Consider the following 26,484-nt stretch of genomic DNA (forward strand, 5'->3'; position numbering starts at 1 on the left):
GTGAGAGAGGGAGAGAGAAGAAAGAGGGCCTAGCACTGTAATTTCATTTTGCTATTGACTCTTTTTTTGAATTTAATTTTAGACATTAGAATAGATAAGGTTAGCTTTCCAAAATCAGTCTCATTTGTATTCGGCGTTCAGATAAACTCATATATATGCATATATTATTATTATTATTTTTGATACAGGGTCTCGCTCTGTCACCCAGACTGTAGTGCAGTTGCACCATCACAGCTCACTGCAGCCTCAACCTCCTGGGCTCAGGCGATCCTTTGGCGTCAGCCTCCAAGTAGCTGGGACTACAGGCATGCGCCACCATGCCTGGCTAATTTTTAAATTTTTGTAGAGACAAGGTCTCACTATGTTGCCCAGGCTGATCTCAAGCTCCTGAGCTCTAGCAGTCTTCCTACCTCAGCCTCCCAAAGTGTTAGGGTTATAGGTGTGAGCCACCACGCCTGACCAGATAAATTTTCGTAATGGGAGAGAAAGGGATGGAGTTGCAGCTTTCTGGGAGGGTAGGGGCTGAAGAAGTAGAGGAGGACTCAGGGATTTATGTGGTCTCCAGATTACTTCATTTCTGGAGTAGTTTACAGTATGCCCGTTATGAATGTGTCTCGTCCTTCATGTGTGTAGCGGAGGAAAAAGGTTGAGTTTCTGATCCTCAAGGTAAAGTCGATATTAATAGTTATCTAAAGTTTTCTACATTCTGGCCCCTGTCTGCCTGTCTGCATGTCCACATTCATACCACTCCCTTCCAACCTCCGTGCATGCTGTTTTCTATCATCATGGTCCTAAACCTAGAATTTCCTTTTTCATTGGACAAATATTTTAGGTCTCTGTTTCAGTCAGAGCTTTCCCTAGTTCCCCCAGGCAAACTTTGTATTTGTTTCTGTTTCTAGTGTTCATTGATTATAGCAATTATTGTATTAAATTTGCTGTTTCTTGGTTTGACTGTCTCCTCCAGAAACTAATCTTTTTGACATGAGGGATTTTTTTTTTCTTTTAAAAAAGCACTTGAGGGCCAGGCATGGTGGGTTATGCCTGTAATCCCAGCACTTTGGGAGGATCACTTGAGCACAGGAGTTCGAGGCTACCATGAGCCGTGATTGTGCCACTGCACTCCAGTCTAGGTGACAGAATAAGATCCCATCTCTTTAGAAAAAAAGCATTTGAGTGTTTGAATTACCATCCTGTCTTTCTTTGAAGAGCCAAATACAGTTTACATCATCTTCAGGTAAAACAAAATTTAGGGTTCAGAAACTATACGGCATAAGAAAATAGTTGAACTGGGCACAGTGTCTGATGCCTGTAATTCCAGCACTTTGGGAGGCCAAGGTGGGCAGATTGCTTGAGCTCAGGAGTTCTTTCAGACCAGCCAGGGCAACGTGGCAAGACCTTATCTCTACCAAAAATACAAATAGCTGGGCATGGTATGTGCCTGTGGTCCCAGCTGAGGCCGGGAGGATTGCCTGAGCCCTGGAGGTCAAGGCTACGGTGAGCCAAAATTGTGCCACTGCACTCAAGCCTGGGCAACAGAGTGAGATCCTGTCTCAAAAAACAAATAAATAAATAAAAAAGAAACAAAATGGTTGAAAATGTCTTTCCCATGCCTTTGGAGTCTAGGATGAGGTTTAAAAAAAAAAATGTGTTTCCCAGGTCTATTTTAATAGGTAGTTAAAATATACTTTAAAAAATTATTTTAAGGCAGTCTCTAAAGTGTATTCTTATCCCCAAAGCTTGATATTACTTAAAAGAAAGATTTATTACTGCAGGAAATAGAAATTGACTTAATGGAATTGTTTTGGTTATTTGAATTGTCATTTCTGTAGGGTATTTGAGAATTGTTAGGTTTTATTTGGAACCATTGATAAACAGAAGATAGAATAGAAATAGTGTACTGCCTCATTGTTCCTAATCTACAAATTGATTTATGCTGTTATTCAGTTTATGTGTCTCTCTCTCTTTTTTTTGAGATGGAGTTTCGCTCTTGTTGCACAGGCTGGAGTACAATGGCACGATCTTGGCTCACTCCAACTTCCACCTCCCGGGTTCAAGTGATTCTCCTGCCTTAGCCTCCCGAGTAGCTGGGATTACAGGCATGTGCCACCATGGCTAATTTTTTTTTTTTTTTTTTTTAAAGTAGAGATGGGGTTTCTCCATGTTGGTCAGGCTGATCTCGAATTCCTGACCTCAGGTGATCTGCCCGCCTGGGCTCTGAAAGTGCTGGGATTACAGGCATGAGCCACCACACCTGGCCCAGTTTATGTCTTTTGCATGTACACAGTAAAAAGTAGCAGTCTCTTTCTTTACATAGTAAAAAGTAGCAGTTTCTTACTTTTTTTTGAGACAGTCTCGATCTGTCACCCAGGCTGAAGTGCAAGGGCACTATCTGGGCTCACTGCAACCTCTGCCTCCTGGATTCAAGCAGTTCTGCCTCAGCTTCCCAAGTAACTGGGACTACAGGCACATGCCACCACACCCCAGCTAAATTTACATTTTTAGTAGAGATGGAGTTTCACCATGTTGGCAAGGGTGGTCTTGAACTCCTGACCTCAAGTGATCCACCCACCTTGGCCTCCCAAAGTGTTAGGATTACAGGCGTGAGCCACCGTGCCCAGACTAAAAGTAGCAGTTTCTATACCCATCATTATTATTTTACTGTGTTGATATGTATATAGTGGAGCTTTTTTGTGAGATTTGAAGAGAAAATTAGACGACGAATTCATTCTAATTAAAAAAATAGGCCAGGCGCGGTGGCTCACACCTGTAATCCCACCACTTTAGGAGGCCAAGGCAGGCAGATCACCTGAGGTCAGGAGTTCGAGACCAGCCTGACCAACATGGTAAAACCCCGTCTCTACTAAAAATACAAAATAGCTGGGCATGGTGGCAGGTGCCTATAATCCCAGCTACTTGGGAGGCTGAGGCAGGAGAATGGCTTGAACCTGGGAGGCGGAGATTGCAGTGAGCCAAGACCGTGCCATTGCACTCCAGCTTGGGCAGCAAGAGCGAAACTCTGTCTAAAAAAAAAAAAGGCCAGGCGCAGTGGCTCACGCCTATAATCCCAGCACTTTGGGAGGCTGAGGCAGGGGGATCACCTGAGGTTGGGAGTTCGAGACCAGCCTGACCAACATGGAGAAACCCCATCTCTACTAAAAATAAGCCGGGCGTGGTGTTGCATGCCTGTAATCCCAGCTACTCGGGAGACTGAGGCAGGAGAATCTCTTGAACCTGGGAGGCGGAGGTTGTGGTGAGCCAAGATCACACCATTGCACTCCAGCCTGGGCAACAAGAGCGAAACTCTGTCTCTAAATATATAAATAAATAACCTAAATTTTAAAATAAAAAAATCTTTGACACTCTACTTTTCAGCTGTCAGTGGAAACCACTTAGGTAGCTATGAAGCAATTCTGCAAATATTTTATGGAATTCTATATTTGCCAGAGTATAATAGAAAAAACTAGGCTGGGACTGGGCGTAGTGGCTCGTGCCTGTAATCCCAGCACTTTCGGAGGCCGAGGCGGGTGGATCACCTGAGGTCAGAAGTTTGAGACCAGCCTGACCAACATGGTGAAACCCCGTCTCTACTAAAAATACAAAAATTAGCCAGGGGCTTGTAATCCCAGCTACTTGGGAGGCTGAGGCGGGAGAATCACTTAAACCCAGGAGGTGGAGGTTGCAGTGAGCTGAGATCACGCCATTGCACTCTAGCTCCTGGGCAAGAGAGCGAGACTCCATCTCAAAAAAAAAAAAAGAAGGCCGGCCGGGTATGGTGGCTCACGCCTGTAATCCCAGCACTTTGGGAGGCTGAGGCAGGTGGATCAGCTGAGGTCAGGAGTTCGAGACTAGCCTGACCAACATGGAAAAACCTCATCTCTCCTAAAAATACAAAATTAGCCAGGTGTGTTGTCGCATGCCTGTAATCCCAGCTACTCAGGAGGCTGAGGCAGGAGAATCATTTGAACCCAGGAGGTGGAGGTTGCTGTGAGCCGAGATCATGCCATTGCACTTCAGCCTGGGCAACAAAAACAAAAACAAAAAAGAAAGAAAAAACTAGGCTGGGCTCAGTGGCTTATGCCTGTAATTCCAGCACTTTGGGAGGCTGAGGCAGGAAGATCACTTCAGTTCAGGAGTTTGAGATCAGCTTGGGCAACATAGCAAGACCTCATCCTCTACAAAAAATAAAAAAAATTGGGTATGTTGTCATGTGCCTGTTATCCTAGCTACTCTGAAGGCTGAGGCAGGAGGATCTCTTGAGCCTGGGAGATCGAGGCTGCAGTGAGCCATGATCATACCACTGCAGTCCAGCCTGGGTGACAGAGTGAGACCCTGTCTCACAAAAGAAAAAAAAAAAAAACCACTTGAGTCAGCAAGTACATACAACATTTCTGAGCCTCAGCTTGTATACTGCATGTTATTCATGTTATTCTGAAACTACAGATACCACGTAGCTTTCTAATGAAAAAGTTTTGTTTCTTCCTTTCTTTTATAGGAATATATATGTCCCAGATGTGAATCAGGCTTTATTGAAGAAGTGACAGATGATTCCAGGTATTGTACAAGCTCATGAATAAATCAGACATTCTATTATCAAAACTATTTTCTCTCAGCATGGACTGAGTAAGTTGAATTTGTTTTATAACTTACACTGTACAGAGAGAGCGAGAGTGAGAGAGAGAGAGAAAGAGTGAGTGAGTGCATGAGCTTGCACAAGAGAGGGCAGAAGAATGGGAGAGGAAAAAGAAAGAAAAATGGGAAAATTTGGAAAGTGATATCATAGCAGATGTGGTGATACGCACTGCTCCTGATTGTATGTGGCATTCCATGTACATCTGTATGCATGTCAGAGTAAATCTGGTAAGTTTTCATTTATTATCTGAGACTTGGGGCTTCTCTTAGATTATTAGTTGGTTTTTAGTGACCACTCTGCTGCCTGAAGGTAAACTGCTGTTATACCTCTTTGGCGGGTTAGGGAGTGACTTCTGACAAAGATACCTAATCAGGTGAACAGGCTCTTCTAGCCAGGGAAACCGATTGTTACTCTGCTTTGAGGAGGCCTTGAGTCTCTTGTTCTTATTAAGATTATTCGGCCAGTGTGTTGGCTCATGCCTGTAATCCCAACACTTTGGGAGGCCGAGGTGGGTGGATCACCTGAGGTCAGGAGCTTGAGACCAGCCTGGTCGACATGGTGAAACCCCGTCTTCATTAAAAACACAAAAATTAGCCGGGTATCGTGGCGGGTGCCTGTAATCCCAGCTACTTGGGAGGCTGAGGCAGGAGAATAACTTGAAACCGGGAGGCGGAGGTTGCAGTGAGCCAAGACTGCAGCCTGGGCAACAAGAGCGAAACTGTGTCTCAAAAAAAAGAAAAAAGAAAAGATTATTGCTGTCAAACTTAGGCCATCTTTCCAGTGTAATATGAATTTCCAGTGTAATGCTTGGAATTTGTTCTTATTGGCCTTAATAAAGGTATACAGCTGATAAAAAGGGGAAATATTTCTGAAAGTGACTATTACATATTCCTTTTTTGTTTATGTGAACAAAACTATAAAATCTTTTTTCTTTTTTTTTTTGAGAGACAGAGTCTTGCTCTGTTGCCAGGCTGGAGTGCAGTGGTTCGATCTCAGCTCACTGCAACCTCTGCCTCCCAGGTTTAAACGATTCTTGGGCCTCAGCTTGCCCAGTAGCTGGGACTACAGGCGTCCGCCAATATGCCCTGCTAATTTTTGTATATTTTTAGTAGAGACGGGGTTTTGCCGTGTTGGCCAGGCTGGTCTCGAACTCCTGGCCTCAAGTGATCCGCCTGCCTTGGCCTCCCAAAGTGGGATTACAGGCATGAGCCACCGTGCCCAACCTAAAATCTTTTTTTTTTTTTTTTTTTTGGAGATGGAGTCTCACTCTATTGCCCAGGCTGGAGTGCAGTGGCACGATCTTGGCTCACTGCAATCTCTGCCTCCCAGGTTCAAGTGATTCTCCTGCCTCAGCCTCCCAAGTAGCTGGGATTACAGGCATGCACCACCACGTTTGGCTAATTTTTATATTTTTAGTAGAGATGGGGTTTCACCATGTTTGCCAGGCTGGTCTTGAAGTCCTGACCTCGTGATCCGCCCGTCTCGGCCTCCCAAAGTGTTGGGATTACAGGTGTGAGCCACTGCACCTGGCCTAACTTAAAATTTTAATAAATTTTAGAATAGCATTGATAGGATGGCCTCTTTTGGCTAAACACAATGGCACATTTGTTCTTTTGGGGCTATTTGGTTAAACATTCGTCTGAAAATTGAAGAAGTACCGACTGGTCAAAAAGAATCTGTAATCTGAAGCATCTTAATCTTGGAGTGACTTTGGGGATTTTAATGGCAGTAGGTAATTCCTTTACTGTTACTGTTGGCAGAATCTAAAGTTGAAGGTCCCTTCCACAACCAGGAAAAACTACACATTTTACAGTATGTACTATTGGTTTTACTTTACTAATGATTGGTGATTATTTGTGTAAATAAACTGGAGCTTCTGGGGCAATATGTGGCATGGGATCTATTTTGATACAGTTAAATTTCATCTTGGTTTTAAGTAGTACCATACCAACACTAAACGGGTAAGATTAGCATGACTGCAAAATTAGCAATTTTGTGTGGATGGCATGCTAACTTGGGATAGCTTTTTGTTTGTGCCATTATAATTGCATCAAATACTTATTTCAGGCACTTATGCTCTGCATGTGCTAAATAAAAGATATATTGGTTGTGGGGGAACAATTAATGGCCTTATTTTTTGCCAAGTTTTCAAGGAGTAACCCTGGTTTCTTTAGGCAGATAGTACTTTTATGGAAATACAGTTATAAATGAGAACGATTAACTGTAGGATGAATCTTTGTCTAGCAGGGAACTGTGTATTCTGTGGGTTTTGTTAATTCTTTTATGTGTCTTTGTAGATCAAAGGTTGTCTTATATAGGTGCTATTGGTAGCGATTTACTCAAATACAAAGACTGTGTGGTTTGAAAGAGATTAGTGTTTTAAATGAAAGAAGAAATCTTTTTCTTAGAATGCTTGTCTTATAGAGGCAGTATGATATTTCCTTCTATAAAGTTCATAAACATTTGCTGATTTAAATACTTAGCAATTGCAGTGGTTAAGTAGTGGAAAGGTAAAAACCAGTAAGAGGAGGGCCTTGCATGTAAATATTAGATAATGGGCTCCATCTGCTCTTAAACTTCCATGTAGAGGAGCACGTTGTAAGTTTTCTTAAGCTTTGTAACATTTCTCAGAACAATGTGGTGGTTTTTATTATCCCTTCTTTATGATTAGCTCTATTATTCTTTAAAGGAATTTTAAGGAAAGGGAACGGTGAGGTAGCTTCAGGGAGAGCAGAACCCCAGAAGATAAGAGTTGCAGTTTCAATTACGAAGGATGTTTAAATCCCTGAAACTGTGTAGTAAAGGCAGGAAGGAAGAGTCCTAGAAGCATGTCTGGGCTTGAGCAATCAAATGGATACATAGCCACTCAACATAGTTTTTTATGGTATGTGGTAGTTCAATTAGCTGTTTATTTAGCATAGATGTACAAGTACTTTTGGGCTTGTTGTACATTTGGAGTGATTTTTGCAAAAGCGTTTTTCTGAAATTAATACAGGTATTAAATGGTTTCTTATCAGGGAATAAGGCTTGAGAATGGTTGCATAAAGAATGGCATTAGCTTTGCTTTTTCACTTTTGGTTTCAGACTAACTAGGGTGTGTTTGTTTCCTCAGTGAGCTCAGCACAATGCCTGGATTGGTATTGTAATCCTACAAATGAAAACTATTTGTAGTAGTTTGTGAACTTATCATTGGGGTGAGTGTTTGTATGTTTGTGTGCTTAAGTGTGTCTCTTGAAGTAAAAGTGGTATCCAGCAGTTCCTGTGATTCTTTCCATCCCCCCTTCCCAGATGTGTTAGCTTGTTTTCTTTGTTCTTTGCAAATTTCATGGGGACAATGGGATTTAATATTTCTCTCTACTCTTCAGGGTCTTTGGGAATAGATATTTTATCATTTTCACATGTGATTAATTCAACAACTTTTGAGTATCAATATAGGACATTGACATTGCAGGATTTTTAAAGGTGATAGTACTGTGTAATGTCTGACACTTAATAAACACTCTGTGTATTTGAGGAATTAATAAATTGCAGTCTTTGCCTTCTGAATTTATATTAATGAAGGAGGGAAATGGATTGAAATGTATGTGGCAAATCCTAGATATTTATAATACAAGGTAGGTTTTAGAATCAAAGTGAGAGTGCAGAAGGGTATGGAAGAGTCTTATTTGGTTGGTGAGTTCAGAAAGGCTTGATGGAGGAGGTAGCATTTGAGATGGGTCCTGAAAGGTGGGTAGGGGGAGAAATATTTATTGAGTCCTTTTATAATGTTTTAAATACAGTACCAGGCCCCTTATGTTACTACATTTAATCATTCCTAAGAAATATTAACTATTGTAGCCTCAAATGTTGTGTTCATCTGGTGGTTGAATGGTTTTTTAGTGAAACATTTTGTTTTGTTAGCGTTCTTGAGGATAAATATTTTTCTTTTGATAGGTCAAATCTGAATTGCATTGCTGCCTGTGGGTCCTTCTTCCTTCTCTATGGTGGCTTCTCCAATTTTTCACTGGATTTAGCCTTGAAAACTACTGGATTTTGTGGTTTATGATACTTTTCATAGATTAATTCACATGCCAGTTATTCATAATTTCCTTTAATAGGTGTTGTGTTGGGATGAGTTATTTTTCCTTATTGGGCTTTGTTCTCATTATGCCATTCTATATTTAGCTTCTGGGAGGGAAGCTTGTTCCTGGGAATAGAATCACCACTCATTCCTTTTCTCTTTAGTTTTTTAGGTGGTGGCGGCAGTCGGATAGACAATAGCACAACAACACATTTTGCAGAGGTAAGTTTTCCTTTAGCTGTAGGAATTCTTTAAGAAGCGGTTAGGTGTTAAAATCATGGCAGATACTAACTTTCCAGTGTGGCAAAACATCAGAGTTTAACTGAATGTATAAGAAAAAATGTGGGCCATAGTAACCCTTGGGAAGATTTGTGTTTTCACAAATCTTTTCAGTAGCTGGGGCTTGGGCGTGTTACCTTTGATAAACCCTTGATTAGGAGAAAGTAATAGCCTCAAACTGTATTCTTTTAAACTGGTAGTGTTTTTAATTCTTGTTTTCTACTTTGTTATTGTATACACAGGGTGAGAATAAAAAGCTTTTGCTGTTGTTGAAATAACAGTGTTGCAGACTCTGCTTTAGTGGTGTGACAACCAGGTAAAGTGCAGGCCAGGATGAGTTGTCGAAGTCACAATGAAATAGTCTTCAACCTTGAACAGAGGTACTGGTTTCCAGGGCTTACCTCTAGTCAACACAGTAGTTTGGTGTAGATTAAGGATGTTTACTTGCCTTTCAGATCCCAAGAGGGGGTCTGTAAATAATTTATATATCTTCTTATAATGTGGCGTCCATATTTTTTGAGAAAAACACATCTTAACTGTGATTTGAAAATAGGGCATTAGTCTTCATTCTTGAATACCATTTTATATTAAATCCAGACTAATTTTCTTTTTTCACTTTGTCCATTGACCTAAAGTCTCTTTAGTTGTGTTTTTTTTTTTTTTTAAAGAAACCATTGTAAGTATTTTTAAGTGTATAATTCAGTGGCATTAATACTCTTTGTTTTTAATTATTTAGAGACTACAGCCCAGAAGGTACAAACCAGCCAGCCTACAAAAAACACTGGTGTTCTTCTTTTGGTTGTTTGTATGTGTACCCTATATTGCCATACAACTTGTTCAGCTCTAGAAAGCTGACAGATGCTAAAAGGAAGAAATAAGTTAAATCCCATAATCAGGATTTCTTTGTTTTAGGATCACATTAGCCTTTTCCAGAGATAGCTGAAATGCCTAGAGAGATAGCAAAATATTTCACTGTTTTGTATGTAAATTGAAATTGTACTAGTAGTATATTTGAAAAGTAATATTTAATAAGAAGCCTGTAAAACCCTAAGCTTCTCTCCCTTATTATTTGAAAATTATTTTAAGACCTGTAGCCCCCACATTTTAATGATGTTAGATTTATCAACATTGTCTGGGTAATGGTCCTGTTCTATTTAGAGTGGTTTTTCGGCTTATGGTCTGTGCTACTTCTTAATATCCAGTATTAAGAGTTTTGGTTAACTCTGAACTGCCCGGATTGATTAGAGTGATTCCAGACAGATCATGTTTTGAACTTGCATTTTTATTTTCCCATTTTAATGGATTAAAAAACATTATTTAATATATATTCTGGGCCAGGCACAGTGGCTCACGCCTGTAATCCCAACACTTTGGGAGGCCGAGGTGAGCAGATCACCTGAGGTCTGGAGTTCGACACCAGCCTAGCCAACGTGGTGAAACCCCGTGTTTCACTACTAAAAATACAATAAATTAGCTGGGCATGGTGGCATGCGCCTGTAATCCTAGCTACATGGGAGGGTGAGACACGAGAATCGCTGGAACCCGGGAGGCAGAGGTTGCAGTGAGTCGAGATCGCACCACTGCACTCCAACCTGGGTGACAGAGCGAGACTCCATCTCAAAAAAATAAAATAAAATAAAATGTGTTCTGTTTGCCAGTACTGGAAGCCTTTATGATTTCAGCATTCTTTCCCCTTGTGTGTGCTATTTGTGATAACACAGATTGTCACTTACTGATTATGCATATGCAGAAGAAGAAATTTCATTTGATTTTTCTTTAGTGTTCTCTTTTAGGTAATGGAAATAGATCAGTCTGCCAATTTTGTAGGTATGACTCACCAGGAAGAAATGCATTGAGTAAGAAGAAAAATAAATATATGTAGTCAGTTTCCTAACTTTAGTAATGCTAAATCCGACACTGATGGCATGAGTTATCCTTCAGGTGTTAAAGTAATTGTGCTGATTCATAGCTTGTAACTTCGTGTTCTTTAGATGTCGCCAGGGATTTTTAATAAATTAGCTAAGAAGTGTGTGTGTATGTGTGTGTGTGTGTGTGTGTGTGTGTTTTTAAGAGATGGGGCCTTACTATGTTGCCCAGGCTGGACTCGAACTTCTGAGCTTAAGTGATCCTCCCACCTCAGGTTCCCTAGTAGCTGGGATTACAGGCAGGTGTCACTGTGCCTGGCTGAAAGTATATACTGAATGTTTCATACATAGCACTGTCCTAGAAATAGGGGCAGGAAGTAAATGTCACGGTTGCCTTGCCTGAAAGGAACTTAAAATTTTGTCATGGAGCAAGTGCAAACACTTAAGAAAACAAGGAAGGCTGGGCGTGGTGGCTCACACCTGTAATCCCAGCACTTTGGGAGGCCGAGGCAGGTGGATCACGGGAGGTTGGGAGTTCGAGACCAGCCTGGCCAACATGGTGAAACCCCATCTCTACTAAAAAATACAAAAAATTAGCCAGGCGTGGTGGTGGGCACCTGTAATTCCAGCTACTTGGGAGGCTGAGGCAGGAGAATCGCTTGAACCCAGAAGGCGGAGGTTGCAGTGAGCGGAGATTGCACCACCGCACTCCAGCCTGGGCAATAAGAGCGAAACTCTGTCTCAAAAAAAAAAAAAAGGAAAAGTGTATAATAAATTTATTCTGGGGTATATGTAACAAGTATAGTAGAAGGAAGAGATAAGGTGGGCCAGGGTCGTGAGGAGAGGTCATATGACAGTGATTAAGAACACAGCCTCTGGAATCAGATTGCCTGAGCTCAAATCCTGTGTCTGCCACTTATTGGCTGTGTAACCTGGGCAAAGTTACTTAGAATCTCTCAGTGCCTCTCTTGTTTCCTTGTCTGTAAATTGGGAAATAATCATCCTTTCCTCATAGGGATGTTATGAGGATTAAATGAGTTAATACATGCTAGGTGTGTAGACTGCAATGTGCCTGCCATCTAGTGAGTGCTTGAAACATTTTAGCCATTATTAAGACTTCATAGTGAAGGTAAAACTTGCACTGGAGCCTTGAAGAGTAGGTGGAATTTAGATAAGCAAAGATGTGAAAAATATCTTAAAATAGTATTCATAAGCTATAAGGTTTTATGCTCATGTCCCTGAAGAAAAAACTTAGAAATAAAATTATATATAGAAACTAAAGTTGTTTTTCTTTTCCCTGCTTTAGTTGGTAATTTCAGCAAAGACTTATGCTCAGTTTTGCTCTGTTTTTCTTTAGCTGGAGCTGCTTGTACAATGAAGTGGTTATTTTCTATAAGTAACATTTACTAATAGCTGAATTCTTAAAATACTGTCTATATTAGAAGAGGCTTATTCCAAGAAAATTTCTGACAAAATCAGTATTGACTTTTTTTTTTTTTTTAAATGAGACTGGGGTCGGAGATAAGAGACTAATGGGATAGAGAGAAGGTAGGGGAGGGTTGCCAGTTACATGAGAGCAGTGTTTGAATAATGTGTGAGGGCCAGTGGAGAGTCAATCTGAAAATGTTGCTAGCAGTTTGTAGAGAGAAGACATTGCTATACTAAGCTTCCTGGTGGTAATCTAGAAAGTGAGCCCCATAGCTATCTGAAGGTTTCATTGATTACTTGCAAACTTCTGCCCGTGACCTGGTGCCAGTGGGTCATCCGATCTTAGAGTCTCAGCTTACCTGAATGGATTGCTTCAGTGCAAGAGTGGCTCTGGCTGCTGCCTCAGATTAGGAGAAAATAAGATATATGGCTTTCTGGAAAAAAGAGCTCTCAGATATGCACAAGAGGGCAGGGTGCTCTGAGCTGTCTGATTTATATGTATTTAAATAAAATTTGTTTTTGTTACATAAGCAGCATTATAGTGGCAGTAAAAAATTTAAAAATATGTATCTTGAGTTTCACTATTTTTTTTTTTTTTTTCAGATGGGGTCTCACTCTGTTGCCCAGGCTGGAGTGCAGTGGCGTAATCTCGGCTCACTGCAACCTCTGCCTTCTGGGTTCAAGCGATTATCCTGCCTCAGACTCCTGAGTAGCTGGGACCACAGGCGCGTGCCACCACGCCTGGCTAATTTTTTGTATTTTTAGTAGAGACAGGGTTTCACCGTGTTAGCCAGGATGGTCTCGATCTCCTGACCTCGTGATCCGCCCGCCTTGGTCTCCCAAAGTGCTGGGATTATAGGCGTGGGCCACCGCGCCCGGCCGAGTTTCACTATTCTAAGAGCTCCCTTTTCCGTACATTTCCTTTCAGATTTTGTCCTAAGGCATAGTTACTGAAAAATAACAACCTTAAGCTTTTTTTTGTTTGTTTTTTTGAGATGGAGTCTCACTCTGTTGCCCAGGCTGGCGTGCAGTGGCACGATCTCGGCTTACTGCAACCTCTGCCTCCTGGGTTCGAGTGATTCTCTCACCTCAGCTTCCCGAGTAGCTTGGATTACAGGCTCCCGCCACCAAACCTGGCTAATTTTTGTATTTTTAGTAGAGATGGGGTTTTACCACGTTGGCCAGGCTGGTCTAGAACTCCTGACCTTAGGGCATCCTCTCGTCCTGGCCTCCCAGAGTGCTGGGATTACAGGCGTGAGCCACCGTGCCTGGGCCTAAGCTTTTTTAAAAATGAGAAATATCGGCTGGGCATGCAGATCACTTGAGGTCAGGAGTTCCAGACCAGCCTGTCCAATGTGATGAAACCCTGTCTTTACTAAAAATACAAAAATTAGCCGGGTGTGGTGGCGGGCGCCTGTAATCCCAGCTATTTGGGAGGCTGAGGCAGGAGAATTGCTTGAACCCGGGAGGCGGAGGTTGCAGTGGGCTGAGATAGTGCCACTGCACTCTAGCCTGAGCAACAGAGCGAGACTCTGTATCAAATAAATAAATAAATAAATAAATAAATAAATAAAAGAGAAATATCCCATATTCTCATTACTTGATTATAGCTTTATGCATTTTTTAGCAAAATACTTCTCATTTCTCATGTGCATACCTCATAACTGTTTAGAGTTGCTGTCATAAGAGTATATTGTATTTCTGCCTCGAAAAATTTACTTGGTATTATGTCATAAACCTTTTACTTGTCTCTCTATAGTTATTAGAATTATAGCTGGATGTGGTGGCTCACGCCTGTAATCCTAGCACTTTGGGAGGGCGGAGGCAGGCGGATTGTTTGAGCCCAGGAGTTCAAGACCAGCCTGGGCAACGCGGTAAAACCCTGTCTCTAAAAAAATAAAAATAAAAAGTTAGCCAGGTGTAGTGGCATATGCCTGTAGTCCCAGCTACTCGAGAAGTGGAGGTGGGAGAATCTCTTGAGCCTGGGAGGCAGAGGTTGCAGTGAGCTGAGATCGTGCCACTGCACCCCAGCCTAGGTGTCAGAGTGAGACCCTGTCTCCAAAAAAAAAAAAAAAAAATCTAGGACTTCATATTCTTTAATGGCTACATTATATTTATTACACTATTATCTTGTGTTAGGCATGTCTAGTTATATATGATGGTTGATTGTTGATCATACTTCCTCTGCCTGAGTCTAGAACATACTGAGAAATAAAACATAGAACACCAGACAGATGGATATAAAAATTTAATTTTTATTCAGCTGAATTGGAACACAAAGTTGAACTGTGGCCAAATGGACATCCTAAGTTTATACAGGATGACCTACCTGAGAATTAGAGGCTGCAAAGCAGGCACACATAATCAGAACAACTTATTTTGCATTTGTGCAACTTCCTAATACATGAACTCCACTTGCTGGAGAAATGCGAAATCATTAGAGATTAGACTTTGCTCTTCACTAATCATCTACATCATTCCTCTGTTGAAGAGTACATACAATATGATGCCCTTTACATAAAATTCTAGAAAATGCAAACCACAGAAAGATCAGGGGTTGCTTGGGGATGGGAAGGGGCAGGAGGGAAGGATTACAAAGGCACACGAAACATTTCGGGGTGGTGAGTATCTTCCTTACTTTGCTTTAATGTTTTCACAAAATCGCCTGTGAACTTTTTCGAGATTACATTTCTAAGGTTAATAATTATAAAATTATTTACCCTTAATTGACTCATCTTTATAGACTCTAATATTATTTTTTGAGATATAATTCATATACTGTGTAATTCACTCTGTTAAAGTGTACAGCTAAGTGGTTTTAGTATATTCACAGAGTTGTACAACCATTACCACTGATTTAGAACTTTTTCATCATCCCCAAAAGAATCCCCATACACATTAGTAGTCACTACATATTTCTCCACAGTTCTCTCAGCCCTAGGCAACCACTAATCTATTTTCTGTCTCTATGGATTTGCCTATATAGGATATTTGTTATAAATTAAATCATGCAATATGTGAACCTTTGTGACTGACTCTTTTCTACTTAGAATACTGTTTTCAAGGTTCATCCATGCTGTAGCATGTATCAGTACTTCATTCATTTTTATGGCTGCATAGTACTACATTGTATGGATATTCCGCATTTTATTTATTCTTCATCAGTTGATGGACATTTAGGTTGTTTACCCTTTTTGCCTGTTATGAATAATAATGCTGCTGTAAATATTTTTGTACAAGTTTTTGTGTGATCATATGTTTTTAATTTTCTTGGTTATGTAACTAGGAGTGAAATTGCTGGGTCATATGGTAACTATTTAACTCATTGAGGAACAGACCATAATATTTTAAGAAGTGCTGATGTGATCATGGTTAGTGTAGAGCAAGTTCTGCTAAATGGAAGATATTGTCCATCCTGTTTTTTATTTTGAATGTGTAAATAGTTCACCCCAAATATTTTCAGAAATATTGTCGTTGTACTTATATTCAGAGTAATGTTTTCAGTTTTTCAAGGCAAAACTTGTCAAACTGTCTCTGTGATTCTTTAGACTGTTTTAGCAAAACTCTATGATAGTGTTCCCTATTAGTTTTTACTTATGTAAGCTGTGTCCTGAATACCCAGTTTTGTTGTATGAGCTATTTTTTCTTTCTTTTATGCTTATCTGAGTCTACTCAGAGACAAATGACCTGAAGCTATTTTTATCCTTAGTGCTGATTTGGTATAAATTTGTGAGGTGTGCTTTTCTATCCCGTGTTCTTTGGTCAGGGTACACTATTATTTTGAGATTAAAATAGGCCACAAACACATTGACTGTTACTATTAATTTGCACTTTGTATACTAGTAGAAAAATGCCTCATGCTGATGTTGAAGCTGTTTTTAAGCATGGATCCTTTAGAAATTTTATATATTATTAGGTGTGGTAACAATTTATAGTCATCTAAAGTATGTTAGTATCAAAGCAGATTATTATGAACTTGGTGCTTGATTTTTCTTCCAGTCAAGGTTTTAAATATTTCATTTTTATATTATAATGAAACTAATGGTTACTTTGAGAGTTGTTTTCTGTGAGCAAATGTTGTGGAATTGTATATAGTAAGGGAATCATAGATTTCTTCTTATAATTCACCTTAGTGAGATCGATGATTGAGAACATGGAGGAGTCTGCTCGTACTTTTTCACTTGTTGAAGACAAGTATAGTTTTAGGTTTTTAAATGTCACGTTTACTTTGGAATTTTGGGTCAAGAGAATTCTTGTGTTCTAGACCATTTTTCAGACTAGAAACCAGTGATCTCTAATAGATGAAGACTATAACTAGAAAGTAAAGGGAAATAAGGCAGATTTGATAAGAAGCGCAAATGGCAGTTAAAATGAAAAGGTATTTTACGTCACCAGTATTTAGAGAAATCTTTTTGTTTGGAAACAGAGTTTCACTCTTGTTGCCCAGGCTGGAGTGCAATGGTGCGATCTTAGCTCACTGCAACCTCTGTCTCCTGGGTTCAAGCAATTCTCCTGCCTCATCTTCCCAAGTAGCTGGGATTACAGGCATCTCCACCACGCCCAGCTAACTTTTTGTATTTTTAGTAGAGACGGGGTTTCACCGTGCTAGGCTGGTCTTGAACTCCTCACTTCAGGTGATCCACCCTCCTCAGCCTCCCAAAGTGCTGGGATTACAGATGTGAGCCACTGTGCCTGGCCGAGAAATCTAATTGATGTTTTTAGTCTGCATATTACTTTTTGTTCTTCAGCTTATATATTAGAATTTTTAAAACTTAGAAAATGTTGGTCAGGCTGGGTGCAGTGGCTCATGCCTGTAATTGCAGCATTCTGGGAGGCCAAGGCAGGTGGATCTCCTGAGGTCAGGAGTTCAAGACCAGTCTGGCCAACATGGTGAAACCCCATCTCTACTGAAAATACAAAAATTAGTTGGGCATGGTGGCAGACACCTGTAATCCCAGCTACTCTGGAGGCTGAGGCAGCAGAATGGCTTGAACCTGGGAGGCGGAGTATTCAGTGAGCCAGGATGGTGCCTCTGCACTCCAGCCTGGGTGACAGAGCGAGACTCCTTCTCAAAAAAAAAAAAAAAAAAAAAATGTTGGTCAGAGTAGGGGTAAATGTAAGCTTTTATACTCTGGTAGGAGTCTAAATTGGTACAGTAGTCCCCCCCTTACCCTGTGGTCAACCATGGCCTGAAAACATGTGAGTGTACTACAACAAGATATTTTATTTTATTTATTTTTATTTTTATTTTTTTGAGACAGGGTCTTGCTCTGTTGCCCAGGCTGAAGTGCCATGGAGTGATCTCGGTTCACTGCAACCTCCGCCTCCTGGGTTCGCCTCCTGGGTTTGAGTGATTCTCATGCCTCAGCATCCTGAGTAGCTGGGACTATAGGCGTATGCCACCATGCCCGGCTAATTTTTTTATTTTTTTAGTAGAGACAAGGTTTCACCATGTTGGCCAGGCTGGTCTCGAACTCCTGGCCTCAGTGATCCCCCCTCCGCCTTAGCCTCTCAAAGTGCTGGGATTATAGGCTTGAGCTACCACGCCTGGCTACAATAAGATATTTTAAAGTGGGGCACAGAGGCTCATGGTTCAATCCCAGTACTTTGGGAGGCCGAGGCAGGAGGATTACTTTAAGCCAGATGTTTGAGACCAGCCACAAAATTAGACCTCATCTCTAAAAAGAAATTTTTTTAATTAGCTGAGTGTGATGGTACGTCCCTGTAGTCCTAGCTACTTGGGGGATTGAGGTGGGAGGATCACTTGAGCCTAGGAGATTGAGGCTGCAGTGAACCGTGATCACGCCATTGCACTCCAGCCTGAGCGACAGAGTTGAGACCTTGTCTCAAAAAAAAAAAGACCACATTCACAAAACTTTTATTATTATATATTGTTATAACTGTTCTATTTTATTATTAGTTGTTGTTAATTTCTTACTATGTCTAAGTTATAAATTAAGTTATAAGTTAAACTTTACCAAAGGTATGTATGTATAGGAAAAAACATAGCATATAATTAGGGTTCTGTATAGCTCACTGTAACCTCGACCTCATGAGCTTGAGCTCAAGATCCTGGGTTCAAGTGATCCTCCCCACTCAGCCTCCTGAGTAGCTGGAACATCAGGTGCATGCTACCACACTTAGCTAATGTTTAAATTTTTTGTAGACTGGTCTTGACCTCCTGGGCTCAAGCTATCCTCCTGCCTTGGCCTCCCAAAGTACTAGGATTACAGGCATAAGCCACTGTGCCCAGCCTGTTTTTGGATTTTCTGTGTACACAAATTATTAGAATTATTAAGAGTTCAGCAAATTTTCTGTATACTAAGGTCAATATACAAAAATCAGTTGCATTTCTGTTACCAGGAATTAACTATTAAAATACAGAATTTTAAAAAAGATGCTAAGGCAATTAGAAAGTCAGTTCAATAAGAAAATGGACAAAAGACATGAAGCAAGACAAGACATAAAAGAGAAAGAATAGAGATTTAAAACTGATTTAGTTGAAACAACTGATGAGTACTGAAAAAGTAAACTCAGTGTGATTTAACAAGAAGAAGTTTTAAATTTAAGAAATAAATGTGGCTGGGCGCCATGGCTCACGCCTGTAATCCCAGCACTTTGGGAGGCCGAGGTGGGCAGATCACTTGAGGTCAGGAGTTCAAGACCAGCCTGGCCAACATGGTGAAACCCCATCTCTACTGAAAATATAAAAAATTAGCCGGGCGTGGTATCACATGCCAGTAATCCCAGCTTCTCGAGAGGCTGAGGCAGGAGAATGGCTTGAACCCAGGAGGTGGAGGTTGCAGTGACCCGAGATCGTGCCACTGTACCCCAGCCTGGGCGACAGAGCAAGACTCCATCTCAAAAAGGAAAAAAAGAAAAAGAAAGAAATGTCTGGATTTCTAAAACACCAAAAAAAAAAGTCGGGGGAAAGAGAAGACATATGAATGGCTGGTAAATATTACATGACAAGATGTTTAGCCTTATTGGTATATTCGTATCAGGGAAAGCAAACTAAAACCACAATGACAGGGTGATGTCGGCGAAAATGGTAGAGTAGGAGTTCTGGGGGTCATCCCTGTGCAGAAACACCAAACACCTTGACAGAAAAGTCAGAATTTAGCTTATCAAAACTCTGGAAAGGTAATCAAAGGTTTACAGCAGCCAAGCAAATACTTCGCCAGAAGAAAGGGCACTGAAACAAGATAAGAGATCTTTGTGGCATTTTAGCTTACCCTAGCCTCACCTCCCTTCCTGGTATGGCTGCAATCTTGAAGATGACAGCCTGTGTTCCCCATGCTGGTGCCTGATTCCAGAGAGTGGACACTCTTCCTCCTAAGGGATTGTGTGTTCTGTTTTGTCCTTTCCCCAAAGGACTGCCACCAGGAGCAAAAAATAAACAAAAAAAACAAAAACAAAAAAAACAAAAAACAAAAAAAACAGGGCAAACAATAAGATATTGAAAGCCTGAGAGGAAAAGCTGTAGAGTGAGTTTTTGTGGAGGAATAGGAGCTTTGAAAAGCTATTGTGGATGAGAAACTAGAAAGCCAAGTGCACAGCTCAGGGCAGTATGCGTGCTCAGAAAAGACCTGAGAAGGCCATTAGCTTTCACCTCTGGCTTGTCTTTAGGTTCAACACAAACAGGAAGTGAATATTCAGGTAGATTTATAAAGGCCCTGGCTAAGTTTTGAAGGAGTGCCTCAACAGCTAATCAGCAGAGACCTGGCGAGCATTTTACTTTTCTTTTTCTTTTTTTGTTTCTTTTTGGTTTATTTGTTTTGAAATGTGGTCTTGCTGTGTTGCTCAGGCTAATCTTGAACTCGTTGGCTCAAGCGATCCTTCCACTTCAGCTTCCTGAGTAGCTGGAATTACAGGCACACACCACTGCATCCATCTCTTTTTGTTTTTGTTTTATTTTTTACACATTATAAATGTTCAGTTTTTTAAAAAAAAATTACGAAGCATGTGAAGAATCTAGAAAATATGCTTCATTCACAAGAAAAAAGAAATGAACAGAAACTACCCCGAGGAAGCACTAATACTAGAATTACTAGACAAAAACTTTAAATCAGCTATCTTAAGTATACTCAAAGAGCTAAAGGACACCATGGAGAAAGAACTAAAGGAATTCAAGATAATAATGTCTCAACAAATAGAGAATATCAATAAAGAGAAATTTTTAAAAGTAGGCAAAGAGAAATTTTGGAGCTGAAGGTTACAATAATTGAGATGAAAATTCACTAGGGGAGCTCAACAAAAGATATGAGCAGACAGAAGAATCAGCAAACTTGAAGATAGGTCCACTGAAATTATATAGTTTGAAGAGCACACATTTAAAAGATTGAAGAAAAATGAACAGAGTCCAGGAGATGTGTGGGATACCAACATATGTATCATGGTAAGGAGTGGGAGAAAGGTGCAGAAAACATGTTTAAGAAATAATTGCCAAAACCATTTCAAATTTGATAAGACATGAACATACACATCCAAGAAGCTCAGCTAACACCCAAGAAGGATAAACTCAAAGACATCCATACAAGACGCATTATAATTAAAATTTCCGAAGCCAGAGATAAAAAGAGAATCTTGGAAGCAGCAAGAGAGAAGCAACTTGTAACATATAAGGGATCTTAAATAAGATGAATTTCTGTTGATTTCTTAGTGGAAACCATGGAGGCTAGAAGGCAGTGGGATGACATATTTAAAGTGATGAAAGACAGACCTGCCAACCAAGAATTCTAAATCTGGCAAACCTGTCCTTCAGGAATTAAGAAGAAATCATGACATACCCAGATAAATAGCTGAGGGGGCTTCATTATTAATAGACCTGCCCTGTAAGAAACGCTAAAAGGAGTCTTCAGGCTCACCACAGATCTATTAAATTTTCTTTTTGGCATAGGACGGAAACATACGCATTTTAATTAAACATTTGTAATTTTTCTTACACAGCAAAACCAAAAACCCCACAATGGAAAATCATTTTCTGTTCACCAGTTGTTAAAAACTTTTTTTAAAAAAAGTCCTGTGATATCAAGTGCTTGCCAGGATGTGGCACAGTAGAAACTCTTAAACACTTGGTGGGTGTTTAAATTGCTACAACCAGTTTGGAAAACAATTTGTCATTACCCAGTAAAGTTGAAGATGTATAGATCATGTAATAGTTTTACAGACCAAAAATATAGAAACTCTGGTACCTCTGCAGAAGAAGACATACAGTAATATTCACAGTGGCCATTTGTAATATAAAAAACTGTAAACAATCCAGCTGTTTATTGATTGATTTTTCTAACATGTGACTTATTTCTGGTCTTTACTAGCTTTGGGGCCATTTGGATCACACGATGTTTTTTCAAGATTTTAGACCATTTCTAAGTAGCAATCCACTGGACCAAGATAATAGAGCCAATGAAAGGGGTCACCAGACTCACACTGACTTCTGGGGAGCAAGACCTCCACGGTTGCCATTGGGTCGGAGATACAGATCTCGAGGAAGTTCTCGTCCTGACAGATCTCCAGCTATTGAAGGGTGAGTTGTTGTATTTTAAGTTCTATTTAAGGTAGTTTCAATGAAGGACAAATTGGTATAATCTAATCTTTATAAGGGTCTCATACTTATTACCTTTGTGGACAAGATGGACATATGTAGAAAGGATGAAAGTGAAGCTAAATTGAATGTTAGTACTTACCCGATGATAAATCAGAGAGTGAGAAATGTTATGTCTGTGATTAACATTTTTATTAATGTCTTAGATTAATTTATAGATGATATGTGTCTCGGTCCATTTTGTGTAGCTATAGCAGAATACCTGAGACTGGGTGATTTATAAAGAACAGAGATTCATTTCTTATATTTCTGGAGGCTGGGAAGTCCATGGTTGAGGGATCCACATCTGGTGAGGGCCTTCTTGCTGTGTCATTCCATGTTGGAAGGCAGAAGGGCAAGAGAGCATACATGAGCAAGAAAGAAAGGTGCCAAACTCATCCTTTTATTAGGAACTCACTCAACAATAACTAATCCACTTCCAGGATAAAGGCATTTAATCCACTCACGGGAGAGTCATCTCTTAAAGTCTCCATCTTTCAACACTGCTCCACTGGGGATTAAGTTTCCAACACATGAATTTTTGAGGAGGGCATATTCAAACTATAGCAGTATATTTATCAAAATTTCAAAAGGGTATCAAATATATTAGGCATTAGGATTAAATATTTCAACAGATTGGAACAATGGACTTAACATGAAATTTAATCAAGTATCTGCTTTTTGTAAAGAAAGGAAAAAAATTTAATAGGATAAATATGAAGTCTTGTGACTGTAAAAACATTCATGTAATAAATGTTTGTTGAGTGTCTTTTGTATGGGGCACTGTACTAGACACTAGGAACACAATGATGAGTCAAATAGATGGTTTTGCTCATGTATCTCATTTAGTTGGAATAATAAACGTTAATTTTAAGTGTTTACCATATTCAGAGGACTGTGCTTCATGCTTTATCTGAAGTAATAGGTGCTATTGCTGTTTTCATTTTATAAAATAATTAACTTGAGTCTCAGAGAAATAAAGTAACAGCCATTGGTGGATCTAAGACTTGAATCTAGGGCTATATGAATATAGTGCGACATTGTCTCATATGGTAGCTACTAGCCACATGTAGCTATATGTTTACATTTAAGATAACCAAAAGTTAATAAAACTCAAAATTCAAAGTACCTCAATCCCAAATAGCTGTATTTTGAGTGCTCATTGGCCACATGTAGCTAATACTTATCATATTTGACAGAACATATTATAGAAAATTTCCATTATCTTAGTTCTATTGAACAGTGCTGTTCTAGAGCCTACACTCCCCCTCTCCCCCAACACACACCTTCTAGGCTTTATTAACATTTTACTATACTTGCTTTATTACATATCTATCCATCTATCTCTCCATTAGTTTATCTTATGTTTTGTGCATTTCAAAGTTAGTTGCAGACATCGCTTCATAGAACAAATACAGGATATGGGAAATCTGATTTAATGAGATTGTCTAGGACAAAAATCAGTAAAATCTTACATTGTTTTAATAGCTTATGGCACCCAGAGTTAAAGCTGCTATATCCTGTGCCAGTTAAACTGTGTATAGATTACTTTCCCTTCTTTACCTGTTTGAGATTTGAGATCCCATTATTGAGTTTCTGAACTACAGTTCATCTAAACTTTTACCTCCTATGCACCTTTTTTTTTTCCCCCTCCATTACACCCATTAAATGGCCAATTTTGGAGCAGTGCTGTGATTCACTTTTCCTTGCTCCTTTATTAGGGGATGGTTCAGTACTGCTTTAGAAAAGTCACATAAATGTGCCCAATCATGCCCCTGCAGATAGTAAGGTGCATTTAATCTCCACTAGATTTCATGCTTTTGATTAGGCTTTTGTTTTGCATTCCCTCAACAGATATTTTGAATTTTCACTAAATTTCATTCTTCAAATTTTCTATCCAATAGCTGATCCTCAGAAGCTGATTTATATTCTCCTTTATGAAAATTGGGGCCTTGGGCATGAACTCCCCAAATCCCTGTGCCCAGCTTCTCTATATCAACTTTCATTTCTCCTTCCAGCCTCCTGAGGTGAGGTGTTCTTTGTTTTTTTCAAGGCAAGTCTATCAGCCCGTGTTCTGACCCATTCTCTAGCTGTTTCATCTGGGATTTTGTATTATCCATCTTCCTCTTCCTGCTTTCTTTCCCAGTTAATGCCCCTTGGCCACCGTTTTACTCTTTAGCTCTGTATTTTTCAATCCTGGCTGTACATTATTGTCACTGAGGGTATCTTTTAAACTGGTACCTGGACTCCATCCCCAGGGACTGTGATTTTATTAGTCTGTGAAACCAGGCATTGGTAATTTTTAAAAGCTCCTAAAGTTATTCTTATTGTAGCCAGAATTGAGAATTACTGTTCCATTTACTGCCTAGTAATCTTTTTCCTTTTCTTTTCAATAAAATTTCTTAAGAGTTGTTTGTGTTTACTTTTTTATCTTTCATTAGTCTTCTACCTACTGTAGTCTGGCCCTCCTTTCACTAAAATCCCTGGTGACCTTCTATTAATAATTGCAGACCCAGTGGATACTTTAAAATCCTTATTGAATAGATCTAGTTCACTGAATTCAACCCTTTTAATCTTTTTTCTTCTGCCTTGAAATTACTTTTTTTTCTTCTTCTTCTTTATTTATTTATTTTGCAATAGAGTCTTGCTCTGTTGCCCAGGCTGGAGTAGAGTGGCATGATCATAGCTCACTGAGCCTCGAAATTCTGGGCTCACACAATCCTCCTGCCTTAGCCTCCCAAGTAGCTGGGATTACAGGCATGTACCACCATGCCTGTAACGCTTGGCCAATTTTTAAATTTTTTTGTAGAGATGGGGTCTCACTATGTTGCCCAGGCTGGTCTCAAATTTCTGGGAGGATCACTTGAGCCCAGGAATTTAAGATCACCCTGGGCAACATGGCAAGACCTCATCTTTACAAAAAATGAAAAATCAGCTGAGCATGGTGGCATGTGCCTATAGTCCTAGCTACTCTGGAGGATGAGAGGGAGGATCGCTTAAGCCTGGGAGGTTGTGGCTGCACTGAGCAGTGATTGCACCACTGCACTCCAGCCTGGGCAACAGAAAGTGAGTCCTTGTCTTGTCTCAAAACAAAAACAAAACAAAACAAAAAGGCTCTTCTTACTCCAAGATTAAAAAATTAATTTCTATATTTTCTTTAATGCTTTTTGTGGTTATGTTAGAACTCTTTTTGGTTACAAGTGATAGAAATTCAATTTAATATAACTTAGGAAAAAACTAACCAGCCAGGCGCGGTGGCTTATGCCTGTAATCCCAGCACTTTGGGAGGCCGAGGTGGGTGGATCACTCCAGGCCAGTTCGAGACCAGCCTGGCCAACACGGCAAAAACCCATCTCTACAAAAAATAAAAAAAATTAGCTGGGCATGGTGGCACGTGCCTGCAATCCCAGCTACTTGGGAGGCTAAGGCAGGAGAATCGCTTGAACCTGGGAGGCGGAGGTTGTAGTGAGCCAAGATTGCGCCACTGCACTCCAACCTGGGTTACAGAGCACAACTCTGTCTCAAAAAAACCCAAAAAACTAGAATGTATTGGTTCACATAACTCAAATCGTTGTTAGCTATATCAGACCCAGCATTTCCCTTTTATAACAATTATCTTGTAATGCCCTCTACTATCCTGATTTAGAAATTCATTGATAAGCTATAAAACATAATAAAAACACATATGCATATATATACTGTTCTTCAATTAATATAAAGGAGAAACAAAAATAATATATGAATGTATGTATTTTAATGTGTAAATGCCTAGCCATAACTATTCTGGGCGACAAAATGAAAAAGTAGGTGCTTGCTTCTTTATATAGAATCATTAAGATGATAGCTACAAATGCAGACAGTGCAAGAGGATTATATTTACAGTTCATCTGCCACAAGCATTGTTGGTACAATGTTATGATTTTTCAAAATGGTGAAGAACTCTTAGGAAATTTCTGGGGTTTGTGGGGAAGCATAAACTTCCCTCAGTTTTCACAATAGTTATATTCCTGGAAAATTCAGTATATATTAAAACCAAATGGAAAGTAATTTGTGTTTATGTGTGGAATGGAGCTGGATTTAGTCTCAGTTAATTATAGGCAGTTTTTCACCAAATGAATGTCCAGGCAGAATGTTCAGAGTATGCATGTTGGAGGACAGTTCTTTGTTGGGCCTGGCTGTCCTTCTGTTTATTGCAGGGTAGCTAGCACTCATTTTTCCTGCTTAGTAAATGTGAATGGTACCTACCATTTATTGTGACTAGCAAAACTGCCCCCTCAGATTTCTAAATCACTCCCTAGGAGTGACATTGAGAAGCACTGATGTAAATTAGAAGTCTATAGGTGGATCTAGATGGTCAGTCAATATGTTATGTTCATCTGTCTGTCATTCTTTCTCTCTCAAATCTGCTTTCCTGTGTTATCACGTTGGCTCTCCCTTTGTAAAATGAAAGATAGCCAGTGGTGGCTCCAAGTTTACAAGAATTATGGAGGATTCATCCCAGAGGATATGTCCATCTGTCAACTTTTTTTTTTTTTTTTTTTTGAGACAGAGCCTTGCTCTGTTGCCCAGGCTGGAGTACAGTGGTGTGGTCTCAGCTCACTGCAACCTCTCCCTCCCAGGTCCAAGTGATTCTTGTGCC

General features: G+C 39.9%; 2 protein-coding genes across 4 annotated transcripts in view; both read left to right on the forward strand.

Annotated features, from left to right (window-relative positions):
* Positions 1–26,484, forward strand: part of LOC129015142 (neuroblastoma breakpoint family member 11-like) — a 2,260,169-nt gene that overhangs the window by 1,952,823 nt on the left and 280,862 nt on the right.
* RNF115 (ring finger protein 115) overlaps positions 1–26,484 on the forward strand; it is an 84,547-nt gene that overhangs the window by 32,203 nt on the left and 25,860 nt on the right. For 2 of the 3 annotated variants that reach the window (XM_054453135.2, XM_063664168.1), the window contains exons 2-4: positions 4,493–4,551; positions 8,855–8,912; positions 21,580–21,788. In XM_054453135.2, coding sequence (XP_054309110.1) covers positions 4,493–4,551; positions 8,855–8,912; positions 21,580–21,788 — 326 coding nt within the window. Of the gene's footprint in view, positions 1–4,492; positions 4,552–6,390; positions 6,443–8,854; positions 8,913–21,579; positions 21,789–26,484 lie in introns of all 3 variants that reach the window. The other variant, XM_054453145.2, reaches the window with a different exon arrangement.

The sequence above is a fragment of the Pongo pygmaeus genome, chromosome 1, assembly GCF_028885625.2.
Source record: "Pongo pygmaeus isolate AG05252 chromosome 1, NHGRI_mPonPyg2-v2.0_pri, whole genome shotgun sequence".
NCBI classification, from domain to species: domain Eukaryota; kingdom Metazoa; phylum Chordata; class Mammalia; order Primates; family Hominidae; genus Pongo; species Pongo pygmaeus.